The sequence below is a fragment of the Neophocaena asiaeorientalis genome, unplaced genomic scaffold, assembly GCF_003031525.2.
Source record: "Neophocaena asiaeorientalis asiaeorientalis breed wild unplaced genomic scaffold, Neophocaena_asiaeorientalis_V1.1 scaffold233, whole genome shotgun sequence".
Lineage (NCBI taxonomy): Eukaryota > Metazoa > Chordata > Mammalia > Artiodactyla > Phocoenidae > Neophocaena > Neophocaena asiaeorientalis.
Window position 1 is genome coordinate 605,481 of NW_020171811.1, and position 14,808 is coordinate 620,288.

Genomic DNA, 14,808 nt, shown 5'->3' on the forward strand with positions numbered 1-14,808 from the left:
AGGATATTGAAAAGATTTTCAGTAACATTTTAGATATACATGAATTGACCGTGAAACTTTTAGGTTTAATTGAAGACACAGTTGAAATGACTGATGAAAGCAGCCCTCATCCCTTAGCTGGAAGCTGTTTTGAAGATTTGGCAGAGGCAAGTTTACAAAACTGGTTTCTCATTAAAGTCCTAAGTGCTGTATTAAGATATTATTTGTGAAAATTAGAAGACACTGCTGGCTGCTATAAAAAATACTTACGATTTAACCAATAGCAAACTAAAATTACATTGTCTTTATGGTGACACTTTATAGTGTAATTATGATAATATTTATAGCAAAAGTTGATAGACTAGTAATGTTTAAGATTTTTTTTTTTTTTTTTTGCTGTATGCGGGCCTCTCACAGTTGTGGCCTCTCCCGTTGCGGAGCACAGGCTCCGGACGCGCAGGCTCAGCGGCCATGGCTCACGGGCCCAGCCGCTCCGCGGCATGTGGGATCTTCCCGGACCGGGGCATGAACCTGTGTCCCCTGCATTGGCAGGCAGACTCTCAACCACTGTGCCACCAGGGAAGCCCAAGATTTTTTTTTTTTTTAATGGCAAATGCATTTAAGGTGAAAGAAAAGAAATTTTATTGACCATAGCTGTTTAGCTTTTGTGGATTTTAGTCTTAATTTCCAAAAATGAAAAAGGAAGTTTATATTTTTTTCCCAAAGTGCAAATCATATTTTTGTTCTTCAAATGATTATAAAAATAACGTAGCTCATTGTAAAAATATTCAGAAAAATATAGATGAATATAATAAGACAAAAATAACTTCATCTTGTAATACCTAGAGATTAGTTATCTTTATAAGATTTATTTATCCTTATGAACATTTGTCTGCATATTCATACAAACCTGTGTATATTTACAAAAATAGGATCTTACTATTTTATAACCTGTTTTTTTTCACTCAATATCTTGAACATTTTCCATGCCAGTAAATATACTTCAACACAGCTTTTAAAGTCTGAAAGTACCATGTTCTATGGAGACACTATATTTTAACTATTATTATTAAGCATGTAGGTTTTTTCAGTTCTTTTTGTTATTGTAAACAATACTAACATATTTGTATAATGCCTTCATAGCCTAGTAATTATTTTAGGATGCAGTCCTAGAAATGGAATTGTGGTACTAAAGACTAGGTACATTTTTAGAACTTCGAAACATTCTGCCAAATTTACTTCCAGATAAGTTCCAGTATATGCAGGCCCTCTTTTTACCCATATCTTCACTATCCCATTAATTTTTGTTATTACCCCATTAATTTTTGCTAGTCTAGTAGGAAAAAACAATATTTCATTGTTCTTTGATTTTTCTTTTTTTTTTTTAAACTAATGATGTTATACATCTTTTCATACTCATTGGCCATTTTTATTTCTTCTGGAAAACAGGTATTAAAAGTGCTTTCTTCAGATATCATGTAAATTTACTAGTTTTATAATCTCTTCCTAATTTTTCTGAAAATGTAAGTCACTTTAATTACATCCATTTTGTAGACAATGGAACTGATAGTATAGAAATACTCAGTTACTGATGCCTAACCGAGATATTCAGGCTTGCTCTAAAGTTTTTTAATATTGTGATATCTTAGCATATTAATTTGTAGTCTGGTTGCTTGTTGTACTCTTAAAGATATCATGGTTCAAAAATATGTATTAAAAATGTATTTTCTAATTTTTATTTTGTGGTAAACATGTAACAAAATTTGCCATTTTAACCATTTTAAGTGTACAGTTTAACAGCATTAATTAAATCCATAGTATTATACAACCATTACCACTATCTATTTCCAAAACTGTTTAATCACCCCAAACAGAAACTCTACTCATTAAATAATAACTCCCTATTCTTCCCTCCCACATAACCCCTGGTAACCGCTAATCTATTTCTGTCTCTGTGAATTTGCTGATTCTAGATATTTGATAAAGGTAGAATCATTACAATATTCTCTTGTGTCTGCTTATTTCACTTAGCATAATGTTTTCAAGGTTCATCCATGTCATAGCATGTGTCAGAACTCTCTTTCTGTGACTAAATAATGTTCCATTGTGTGTATGTACCACATTTTGTTTATCCGTTTATTTGTTGATGGACTCTTGTGCTTTTTCCACCTTTTTGGCTATTGTGAATAATGCTACAGTAAACATTGGCATATGAGTATCTGTTTGAGTCACTGTTTTCAGTTCTTTTGAGTATATACTTAGGAGTAGAATTGCTGGGTCATATGGTAATTCTTTGTTTAGCTTTTTGAGGAACTGCCAAACTGTTTTCCACAGGGGCTACACCATTTTGCAATTCCCACTGGCAGTGGACAAGGGTTCCAGTTTCTCTGCATCCTTGCCAACACTTGTTATTTTCTGAAAAACATACTGCATTTTTAACATACAACAATGAAACAAATCTTAGTTCTAGCTAAACATTGGAGATGTTGATTATTATAAAATAATAGGAATTTATTTCAGTATAAACATGGACAAAATATGGGCAGTTTCTGTTTTGTTAGTTTACTGTATGTTAGTCTTTGCTTTCTTTTTCTAATTTTGAAAAAGTGGAGAGTGGATAAAACAGTGGGAATATCACTTTTTGCTTCCTTTGAAAATAATCCTCAGTGTAAACTCATTTCAACCTAGGTAAACCTAACTGAAATTTCAAATCCTGGCCTTATTTTACTAATAAGTACACCTTTTGTTTATCTGGGGTAAATGTGTGTATACATTTTAATAGTTTGATACTTGTGACCACAAGTCAGTGACCTAACTTAAGACCAGTAGCTTCTTGTCATCCATTGCCCAAGGTCATTACTTACATTTATTAAACATTTCCAAGTTACAGCCATAGTTATTATTTGTCCCTGAAATAAAAAAAATTCTGACACCTCATGGAGGACTTAAATAAAAATTTGCCATTAAGTAATCTGTACCATATTAGTAGAAAAGATGTTCTTTTAAACCTAACACGTTTTCCTTTTTAAAAAAAAATAGGAACAAGCATTTGATCCTTATGAAACATTATCACAGGATATTCTTTCACCAAAATTTAATGAACATTTCAGTAAGTTGATGGCCAGACCTGCAGTGGCTCTACACTTTCAGGTAAACTTAAATTGAATATTATTTTTAATAAAGCGACTAAAGAAATATTTCACCAGTCCTTCAAAATCTGTTAATTGTAAGCCTATTCTAGGTGGTTTTCTGTTTTCTGTCTTGAGTTCTTTCAGTTTGTCCTTAATGTGGAAACCTCTTATAGAATACCATCACAAATACTGATTGACTAGAAAAATCTGGCACATTCTGGATCTGAGATGTAGAGATGAATATGGAGAGCTATTTCAGGATCTTATTCCCTACAGGAGATAAAACCAAAATCATGAAGAGTGGAGAATATCCTCACATATATTCATACAGATTTCTCTATCAGACCTGTCATTTAAAGGAGGTAGATATATTAATGGAGAGTATGCAAGTTAATTGGTTCAGTAATGCAGTTAGATAAAATGAGAGTAAGTGGAGAGAGAGTAAAAATTATATTTTTACTCTCTCAACACTTAAAGAAGGTAACATTGGCATTGATGATCCTTGACTACTACTTCCTGCATTTAGACTGGCTCTTCTCCCTTAGCATATGAATATGGTCAAATCTTTATTGTCCTAAAACAAACGAATAAATAAACAAATCTTTGTCACTCTAGCTCGTCCCCTTTTTGTTTTTTCCATTTGTAGCCAGTTGTCTTCATATTACTTTTTGTCATTCTCCATCAAACTGTTACCATCTGTGTTCTAATCAGGATGTAACACTAAAAACTGCCCTTGACAGTAAACTTAACCACCAAATCCTGTGGATATTTTGATTTCATATTTATGTCTGTAGTATTTATTAGTACCCCTGTTGTCCTTTTTGACTCCTATGATACTACTTACACCTAATTTCCATCTTCTCTGGTTTCTTCTCAGTCTCCATAGTTACAGGTGTTACCCAACTTCTGTTAGCAGCCCCTGCTGTTCTATTCCTCTGTGCTATCCTTCGGTGACTTTATCCATGCCCTTTGCTTTCACCTATATGCTGGTGACTTCCTATTTGTATTCTCAAGTCATAACTTTCTTTTGAACAGTGGATGTATGTGTGTGTATGTATATACTTTCGTATAACCAGCTGACCTTTGAACTAATTCATTTGAATATCCCACGAGGACTTCAAATATAAATGTTCAAAACAACTTACCTGCCTCCCTCCTTTACTGTGAGTTCCCATTATTATCATCTTCTACTTCTGCTCTACTCAAAAACTTGTCAACTTGGAATAAAAGTTACACTTAATTCTCAAAATTTACTTAATTGAAAGAATAATTCTTTAAGTTAAATCTTATATATTCATATAAACCATGAAGTAGGCATTAGTTAAATGGAAAAATCTGCTTATAAAATCTTTGCATACTCATCAAAAGCACTCACAACATTTCTTGTTTTATTCTTACTTTATTAGTAATTCTTACTATGGGATTTGAATGGGATTTGAAATTTGAATTTAAGACCCAATTATTTAAGCTGTTGTTCCAGATATTCAGTAAAATTCAGAGTTAGATATAAAACCCCTTTTCAGGCCAAACTCACTTGTACTGTATTAACTTAAAACAGATTCTTCATTTGTAAAATGAAAAAGTAATGTTTTCTCAAAAAACTTTAATAAAAGTTTTTTATTAAAAACACACAACAAAACTTCTTTAGAAGATGTAGGCATACTTTAAGAATATGAGCTTTGGAGTCAGAACTTCTGGCTTTGAGCCAATTAATAGTTGTCTTACCCTGATCAACTCACTTCATCTCTGAGAATCAGTTTGCTCATTTGTAAAATGATGATGATAATGTATACCTCTTACGGTTATGAAAATTAAACAGGAATACACTAAGCACATTTGGCACATATTAAACAGTCAGACATTAGCTTGTGTTGTTTTTAGAGGACTCCTTACACTATAAACACATTGCATTAATATTTTAGAATGCACTTTAGTAGCCATTTCAGTGCTAATTAACAATACAAATGATTTTTGTAGGCTAATTTTAAAGTTTCATCTTGGTTCCACTTAAAGCACTGTATGTAAAATATATAAAATTATATCTAGCATAATCTGTATCACTATCTTAAATGATAAAAGAAATTAATTTCTGCATATCCTGGTAAAAGTCTGTTGAACAAATTATAGTTTACTTGAGTTAACAATAGGTGAGAGTTATGGGAGGGTTTACCTATGAGTATATATTTTAAAAGCAGCATCTCGAACCCTTTCTTCACTTTGTATATTGCTTCTGTCTGTATTTACCTGATGAGGAGAAATACCACTTTAAATAAGTCAGCCTTAATGACATTTAAAATCAACATGAGTAACTTTTAAATGCCTTATAAATTTTACAAAATCATTTATTCTGCAGACTATTAGTTTTCAAAACTGGGATATACCTAACCCTAGCTATACACTAAGATTTTCCAGGCAATATAAGGGTACAGATATATTTAAGGGAATTAGCTTCTAGTCTAACCTTGTTTGTGTTGTTGCATTCTCTTCCAATTTTTCTTACACATTACTTCTTGTCATATTGAATTTTTCATTATGCATTGATCCAAGGTGTAAAAACCTCCAGGGTACCAGCCAGGGAAAAGAAAAAAAAAAAAAGGATTGCTCCTGAAGGAGAGTTTATTGAGTGCAAAGCCAAAAGGGTTCCAAAAGCAGGGGATGGGGTGATTGTGTTAAAAACTCTCGGTAGTTGAAATGTCATATCTACCTTTGTCTTGTCATGTTTATCTAAAAATTAAGAAATGAGAAGTTTGTAACAAGGGTGAATATTACCTTTTTTAAAAAGTACTTCATCATTCATTGGACATTGTGGTAAAGGAGAGGGGAGGCTTGTAAAGTTCTCATACCTGCATGTTTTATGTTAGAAACAGAGGTTCTTCCAGATGCTTGCTGTATGTAAGACTGTGACATTAACATGTGTATTTCAAGTTAAGAATGATGTCAGACTTGTTGCAGAAATTTAGTCTGATCTGGCTATTTATTTTGACAGTGAAGATTGGCTTTATCAATTAAGTTATATAACAGACATTTTTCATAAATTAAATGAGCTAAATCTGAAATTTATTTGATCATTGTTTGATGAAATATATTTAAATCACATCTACAATGTACCACATCCCCCAAAACACATTCTTTGTAACTACTTAAAACATTTTTAATAAAATTGACATAAAAATGTGTGAGACAGTACATAGCTTTTCAGCATTCCTTTAGGGTATGTGGATGCCAAAACTTTTGAAGAAAAGCTGAGAAGAATATTGTTAAAGTTATTTTAGCCATGAAAGATGAAATGTATATATTTAATTATCTGATAACTTAAAGGAGGAAAAAACTTGATTTACAGCACTTCAATTTCAATATAGAACATTCTTCCTGTTATAGTTTTGTTAGTCTGTATCTTGTATTCTGTTTTTGGGGCGGAGTGGGGGGCACACTGTGCAGCTCGTGGGTTCTTAGTTCCCCGACCAGGGATTGAACCCGGGGCTCCGGCAGTTAAAGTGCCAAGTCCTAACCACTGGACCTCCAGGGAATTCCCTGTAACTTGTATTCTTAAAATCTGCTTCTGTTAGGCACTACTGTTACATAACCTTGATATCAGAGATATACTGTTTTTTGTCTTTTTGCTTTGCAGTCCATTGCTGATGGTTTTAAAGAGGCAGTTCGTTATGTCCTTCCACGCCTTATGCTGGTGCCAGTATATCATTGTTGGCACTATTTTGAATTATTAAAGGTAAGATGAAAGCTTCCTGAGGCAAAAAAATAGTTGCATTTATGAGGCTTAAAACCTTTTTTTAAATCTGATGTTATTTTCCATACTTTTTCATAAAAGTAAAGTATCTTAAATGTCTCCCTTCTTTCCACAGACCATAGAGAAACACCTATATTTTTTATCTTCATATCATTTCCAAGTGGTAGATAGAGGAAAATGTATCTTTATCATTTGATAATATAAATTCTCAAAGTAATAACATCATAAAAATGTTGACTTTTTAAAAATTATATTTTGGAGACACACAGCAACAATGGTTTAACTCTTATTTTATATAAGTAATTAATAACTTTTATGTATAGCATTGTTCTAAACTTCCATCTTGTTATAACTTGTCAAGAAAAACACTTTAAAGTTGACACCTTTTCCGCATGCAGTATGCAGTGTAATAGCTGGAAACCAAGCAACAAATTAAAAAATAAAATTATGGTAAAAGTTGAACTCTTTTTAAAGATTAGTACACGTAAAAATATATTGAATTCCTAAAGTTCTAATATGTAGTATAAACTTTATTATGATATATTATATACATAGAGAAAAGTATAAAAACATAAACATGTTTTATAATAAATAAATGTAATGCGTAAACACACCAGAGGTAAACCACTACCCTGACTTTAATGGTAATTACTTTTTTGCTTTTCTTTACTTTAACCACCTATGTGTATATCACTAGAAATATATGTAGCCTGTTTCTGAACTTTTTAATCAATTGGATCAAATTATATATATTATTTTGTGTCTTTTATCTTCTTTCAAAGTTATATTTGTATGATTCATTGATGTGGTTGTATGTTGTTCTAGTTTAATTTTCTTCCATTGTTTGAATAAACCATGATTTATTTATCCTTTCCTGGTTGAACAACAGTTTTTTTTGTTTTTGTTTTTTTGTGGTACGCGGGCCTCTCACTGTTGCTGCCTCTCCCATTGCGGGGCACAGGCTCCAGATGCGCAGGCTCAGCGGCCATGGCTCACGGGCCCAGCCGCTCCGCGGCATCTGGGATCCTCCCGGACTGGGGCACGAACCCGTGTCCCCTGCATCGGCAGGCGGACTCTCAACCACTGCGCCACCAGGGAAGACCCTGAACAACAGTTTTTTGCTATTACTGATAACACTTGCTATGGACATTCTTTTTATATCTCTTGGTACACATGTGCATGCATTTTGTGTCTCTAGAGTATATACTCAGGGTTGGAATTGCTTGGTCATAGGGTGTGCATATTTTCAGATTTAATAGATGATGTCAAACAGTTTTCCAACGTGAGTTTTACAGTTTATACTCCTACCAGAATGCAGGTGATGTCTCTCTTTATGCATATTTTCATATTTTAAATTTTCTGTCATATGGTGTATTTATAATGGTATGCGGTGTTTTTAATTTGTATTTTCTTGATTATTAATGTGGTTGGGTATATGTTTATTGGCCTTTTCGATAACCTTTTATAGGGTTATTCAAGTCTTTTGCCACTGTAAATATCTTCTGTGACTTGTCTTTGCATTTCATATTTCTATTTGTTTTTCTTGTTGTGCATTAATTAAAACTTAGTATATTCCATATTTTTTCTAAGAGTTTAGTGTCACTGATGAGATCTATGTGTGTAGGCTTCGTACGACTAATACATTAGCAGCCCCAGATGTATATTTAGATTCCTAAAATTTTTTAGAGAATGTTCATGTTGCCTTCTAATATTTGCCAACATTTAAAAATCCCGGCTTGACTATAATTGAAGCTTACTTTTTTCTCCTATCTGGATGATTGGTTTTTAAAATCTCTGAGATCTGAATCTAAAATCAGACATTGACTATGATGCCCTGACTCATCCTGAGGCCACAGCTACTTTTACTACCAATTAATTACTGGACTCCAAGTACTCTTAGCCATTGTGACTGGGACTAGTAGTTGGTCAGTTAATTAAAAATAAGGCAAAGAATCATAAAAAAGAAATATGCACATTTTATTTTAATAAATACATACACACAAAACCCCTACAAATGAACATTTATATGTATTTATATGCTAATCTGTTGACTTGGAGTAAAACTTTTTCTTTGAGTATGAATCTTGCTTAAGTACAAAAAGTATCTTCTATGATTTCTATTTTCCATTTCTTTTAGATGGTACATAAACTTGAAGATGCTTGTAAAGCAATCTGAGTGCAGATATCTTTTAAGTATTTATAATTTTTCCAAATCTTTTATGATTATCTTCCCTATACCTTTTTTTTCTTTCTTTCTTTTCTTACTAGTCATGCATTTTATGCACATCATTGTATACATGTCAATCCCAATCACCCAAATCATCCCACCCTCACCTCACCCGCCACCACTTTCCCCCCTTGGTGTCCATACGTTTGTTCTCTACATCTGTGTCTCAATTTCTGCCCTGCAAACTGGTTTATCTGTACCATTTTTCTAGGTTCCACATATATGCGTTAATATACGATATTTGTTTTTCTCTTTCTGACTTACTTCACTCTGTATGACAGTCTCTGGATGAATCCACGTCACTACAAATGACCCAATTTCGTTCCTTTTCATGAATCTATATGTGTCCCTAGGTCTGAAGTGGTTCTCTGGTAGGCAGCATATGTACGGGTCTTGTTTATGTATCCATTCAGCCAGTCTGTGTATTTTGGTTGGAGCATTTAATCCATTTACATTTAAGGTAATCATCAATATGTCTGTTCCTATGACCATTTTCTAAATTCTTTTGGGTTTGTTATTGTAGGTCTTTTCCTTCTCTTCTGTTTCCTGCCTTGCGAAGTTACTTTAGCTTTTGTTGTAAAGCTTGCTTGGTGCTTCTGAATTCCTTAGCTTTTGCTTGTCTGTAAAGCTTTTGATTTCTCCATCGAAATGACCCAACACTCGAGCCTACCTGGGCTCTTTGGTGGGACTAATGCCAGACTCTAGGAAGGCTCATGCTAAGGAGCACTTCCCAGAACTTCTGCTGCCAGTGTTCTTGTCCCTTGGTGAGCCACAGTTGCCCGCCGCCTCTGCAGGAGACCCTCCAACACTAGCAGGTAGGTCTGGTTCAGTCTCCTGTGGGGTCACTGCTCCTTCCCCTGGGTCCCGATGTGTGTGCCCTTCAAGAGTGGAGTCTCTGTTTCCCCCAGTCCTGCCAAAGTCCTGCAGTCAAATCCCAGTAGCCTTCGAAGTCTGATTCTCTAGGAATTCCTCCTCCCGTTTCCAGGCCCCCAGGTTGAGAAGCCTGACGTGTGGCTCAGAACCTTCACTCCAGTGGGTGGACTTCTGTGGTATAATTGTTCTCCAGTTTGTGAGTCACCCACCCAGCGGTTATGGGATTTGATTTTATTGTGTTTGCACCCCTCCTACCGTCTCAGTGCGGCTTCTCCTTTGTCTTTGGAGGTGGGGTATCCTTTTTGGTGAGTTCCAGTGTCTTCCTGTCGATGATTGTTCAGCAGTTAGTTGTGATTCTGGTGTTCTTGCAAGAGGGAGTGAGAGCATGTCCTTCTACTCTGCCATCTTGAACCAATCTCCCTGTAGCTTTTAAAAAGACTTGCTTTAAAATTATTTGATTTGAGTTTTCATATAAATATTTTATACTCATATTTCTTTAACTTATATAGTAATTAAATAACATAATAGCATAAGCACAAGTGTCATACATGTTTGGAAACATGTACTACTGATTCTTGGTAAGTATATGACTCAATTAGTGGGATCAGAAGGACCTTATTCTAGAGGTATTCTAGAGAGTGACCCACTTATTTATAGCATTATTGTCCTGTGGGAATCAGTCTATATGTTATACAGTTGGAATAATCCATAGTCAGAAATACATTCATGTGAATTGTACATTTACTGCATTTCTCACACTGTCACATTTTACTTCCAATCAGTTCAAAGTAGTATAAGTGAAGACACGTTCTTAACATTTTTCATTGCCTAGAGTAAAAAAAATTGAGATATATACATGGTTAAAGGCACTGAAAATATTGGCATTTCTTTCTCAATTTTTGAGGCTTGGGGTGAGGAGAGTGAGGGTGATAAGTGGAAAAAATACCTGCAAACATCCTCAGATGTTACCCACCTTAAAGGGCTGTGTTTAAACTTATGCTCCATATTTTATTAGGAGGGCTACACTGGACATTTCACTTATCTTTCCTTAATTACAGTTTTCTTACATGGGCAATATTAAGGTTGCTAATTAGTGATGTTTTATGAGTTATAATATCAATTTCCATGTATATACATATATTTATATATGTTAATTTATGTATGTATATTAAATTATTATATATGCATAAACAGTTATATTACACTTATAATGTTTAAACACAAAATTTTTAGAATACAGTATGTCAGGCACTTTGGTTATATGTTAAAATATATCTCAATATGAATTAACTTACTGTTTTCCCAAATAGAAAAGCCTTTGAAAAATGTAAGTGAATAATTGAATAGTTCCCAGAACTTAAAATTGCAGAGGAGTGTCTTGAGTGCTATATTGGCAGCGTTGGTGAATAAAGGATGCAATGGTAATGGTATATGACAAAACAAAAAAGAGAAGAAATACATTTAGCATCACGATGACGCTGTATACATGCGTGTACACACACACACAAGAAACAAAGTGTTTTGAAACACTACTTAGCATTTCATGCAGTATATTCATGTACTATATTCTGTTCTATTCTGTTTCTTTCATTTTTAAAAAAAGGATTCGTTCATGTCATAATTCAATAGATTATGACATGCATTTTGAAAAATACAAAATAAGGACTAATTCTAGACAGAAGCGAAGAGGATTATCACATGGTCAGATTAGAAACTGCTTTTTACTTTTATATCTGTTCTGACTGTTATACTGTTCCTTTTAATAACATTTTGTTTTTAATTGTGGTAAAGCATAACATGAAATTTACCATCTTAACAATTTTAAGTGTACGGTTCAGTAGACTTAAGTATATTGCTATACAGCCAGTGTTGGACACTTGGGTTGCTTCTACTTTTTGGCTTATGTAAATAATACTGCTACAGATATCGGTGAACAAATATGTCCTCGAGACTCTGCTTTCAATTCTTTTGGATATATACCCAGAAGTGGAATTGCTGGAGCATAGGGTAATTCTATTTTTAATTTTCTTTTTTCTTTTTTTTTTTTGCGGTACGCGGGCCTCTCACTGTTGTGGCCTCTCCCTGTTGCGGAGCACAGGCTCCGGACGCGCACGCTCAGCGGCCATGGCTCACGGGCCCAGCCACTCCGCGGCATGTAGGATCCTCCCGAACCGGGGCACGAACCCATGTCCCCTGCATTGGCAGGCAGACTCTCAACCACTGCGCCACCAGGAAAGCCCCTGTTTTTAATTTTTTGAGGAAGCACTGTACAATATTTCATAGCAGCTTTATACCATTTTATATTCCCACCAACAGCACACACGCATTCCAATTTCTCCATATCCTTGCCAGCACTTGTTATTTTCAGTATTTTTGTTTTTTGATAGTAGCCATCCTAATGGATGTGAGGTGGTAGCTCATTGTGGTTTTGACTTGCATTTCCCTATTAGAGACGGTGAGCATTTTTTCATTTGCTTGTTGGCCATTTGTATATCTTCTTTGGAGTAATGTCTGTTCAAGTCCTTTGCCCATTTTTATTTTGGGTTGTTTGTATTTTTGTGGTTGTATTATAGGAGTTCTTTATATATTCTGAATATTAGTACCTTATCAGATCTGTCATTTGTAAATACTCTCTCATTCTGTTGATTGCCTTTTTGTGATACTGTTTGGGCTCAAGTACTCATCCAAAGGAAATTTCATTTCACGTTGAACTTACTTTCGGATGAGAACCTATAAAAGAAGCCTCGACCAGTGTGACTTAAGGCTATCATATTCTTTTGGGAATAGAAAACGCAGTCCTGGAGCAGTTTTAATTTGAAATGTCTGCCCCAGTCATATACCAAGGGAGATTTATTTGTGGACATAGTATTTAAATATTATTTGAGTTTTATTTCCCAGAATCAGAGTTTATGATAAGCAAGATAGAAAAACACAAAACAACTGCATAATGAGAAATTAGAGGATATCATATATAGTTTTCCTGAAATTATTTTACAGTATGTTGTTGGATTATTATTATTTTTTTAAATCTTTATTTATTTGTTTGTTTGCTTTATTTATTTATTTTTGGCTGTGTTGGGTCTTCGTTGCTGTGCGCAGGCTTTCTTCAGATGCAGCGAGCAGGGGCTACTCTTCGTTGCGGTGCGTGGCCTTCTCATTGCGGTCGCTTCTCTTGTTGCGGGGCACCAGCTCTAAGCGCGCAGGCTTCAGTAGTTGTGGCTCACGGGCTTAGTTGCTCCCCAGCATGTGCAATCTTCCTGGACCAGGGCGCAAACCCAGTGGATTCTTAACCACTGCACCACCAGGGAAGTCCTAGATTATTATTATTTATAGCAATACTTTAAAGTTCATTTTATAGGTAATAGGTTTCTTTTTTTCGCCTTTTCCAATTTAAGCCCCTCTGGGGTTAATCATAAACTACTTTCATTTTCTTTATTTTTCTCAGATAAATTTTAGATTTTTTCCTTAATATGTATTTCAATCCTTATGTAAGAGGAAGAAGAAATAACAAATTCATTTCCTGATTTATAAGTATCTTTATAATACACTCTTATATTCTAAGAAAAAAATCCGTGTTTATCCTTCTGTTACTAAGAACATACTGACTCTCACTTAGGAACTGATTTATTCAAAGCTAAGTAACATTCTTTTACTCTCTAACTCTGGTCATTCTCTGGAAATTTAGTAATGGAAAGAATAAAAATTCACCTCTCGAGAACTTAATCCATCTTAATTTAGTTTAAAGCTTAACAGGAAGACCTATTATTAATGACTTCAGTGAGGTTCATTGGGAAAGGTAAGCCAATATTTCAGTGAGACAATTGAAATTGCTTCTTTAGTAATACTTTTTTTTAACCTTTTACTTTGAAAAACATAGAAAAAATGTTACAAAAATGGTATAGTAAACTCCCTTCATCTCAATTTGCTAATGGTTAACATTATGTAACAATTACTCTGTCAGTTTCATTGCATTCCTGTGTGTGTGTAAATGTATTTATAACATCAAGAACTTGAGATAATGTCTATTTGGAAGAAATGTTCGGACTCTTGAAAAAAACGATGAGGAATATTTTACTGCATAATATTTACTCTTTCAGTACTGAAACATCATTCAAGGACATCTAAAGGAAGATAATACACATTTTAAAAGATCACATAAAGAAAAGTGATAGGTTTTAATGAGCCGAATTTCCCACCAAATTACTAAAATTCTATTTTTATGAAAATCTAGAGAGAAGTTTATTACTAACAAAAGAGAATTGATCACATATATTTCACATCTAAACTGAATTCCCAGCATAATGAATTTGAGACAAATTCATAATTTATTATAATTTCCCTTGCTTTAGGCACACATGTCTATAACAGATACAGCATTTTATAGAAATTCAAGAGAAGCATGGTAAGTATTTCAGTGACGTCTCATAAGAGTTAACAAAAAACTTACGTGACGTGCAGGGTACACATATACACAACTAAGGAGAATAATGATTATCAGTTAAGCAAGGAATGTATTCTTCAGTCAAATTCATAAGGTACTACACATTAATGAAAGATCACTTCCACTTTACTTAGTTTAAGCATATATTGTAAGGGCATTTATTCTCTTTGACCTCTTTTCCAAGGCACACTTACTTCATTTTATTTCTTAAAGTGTGTAATTACCCAGTTTGTTTTTAAGGTAGAGGGGATCTCCTTTAACTCGCGTTCACCAGATTTTGTCATAGTTCAGTATTTTGCATAATTGTGTTTTGTGTCATTGGAGAGAGGCGGTGTAGTAGTATGGCAAAAAGCCTGGACCCTGGAGTCAAAGTTCCTGGGTTTGAATATAGACTCTGCCACTTATCTTGGGT

The 14,808-nt window shown here is 34.2% G+C and overlaps 1 protein-coding gene across 2 annotated transcripts in view; it reads left to right on the top strand.

Moving 5' to 3' along the window:
* Window positions 1–14,808, top strand: part of SOS2 (SOS Ras/Rho guanine nucleotide exchange factor 2) — a 69,445-nt gene that overhangs the window by 16,657 nt on the left and 37,980 nt on the right. For both annotated transcript variants that reach the window (XM_024732985.1, XM_024733067.1), the window contains exons 5-7: window positions 3–146; window positions 3,019–3,129; window positions 6,739–6,837. In XM_024732985.1, the coding sequence (XP_024588753.1) occupies window positions 3–146; window positions 3,019–3,129; window positions 6,739–6,837 (354 nt within the window). The remainder of the gene's footprint in view (window positions 1–2; window positions 147–3,018; window positions 3,130–6,738; window positions 6,838–14,808) is intronic.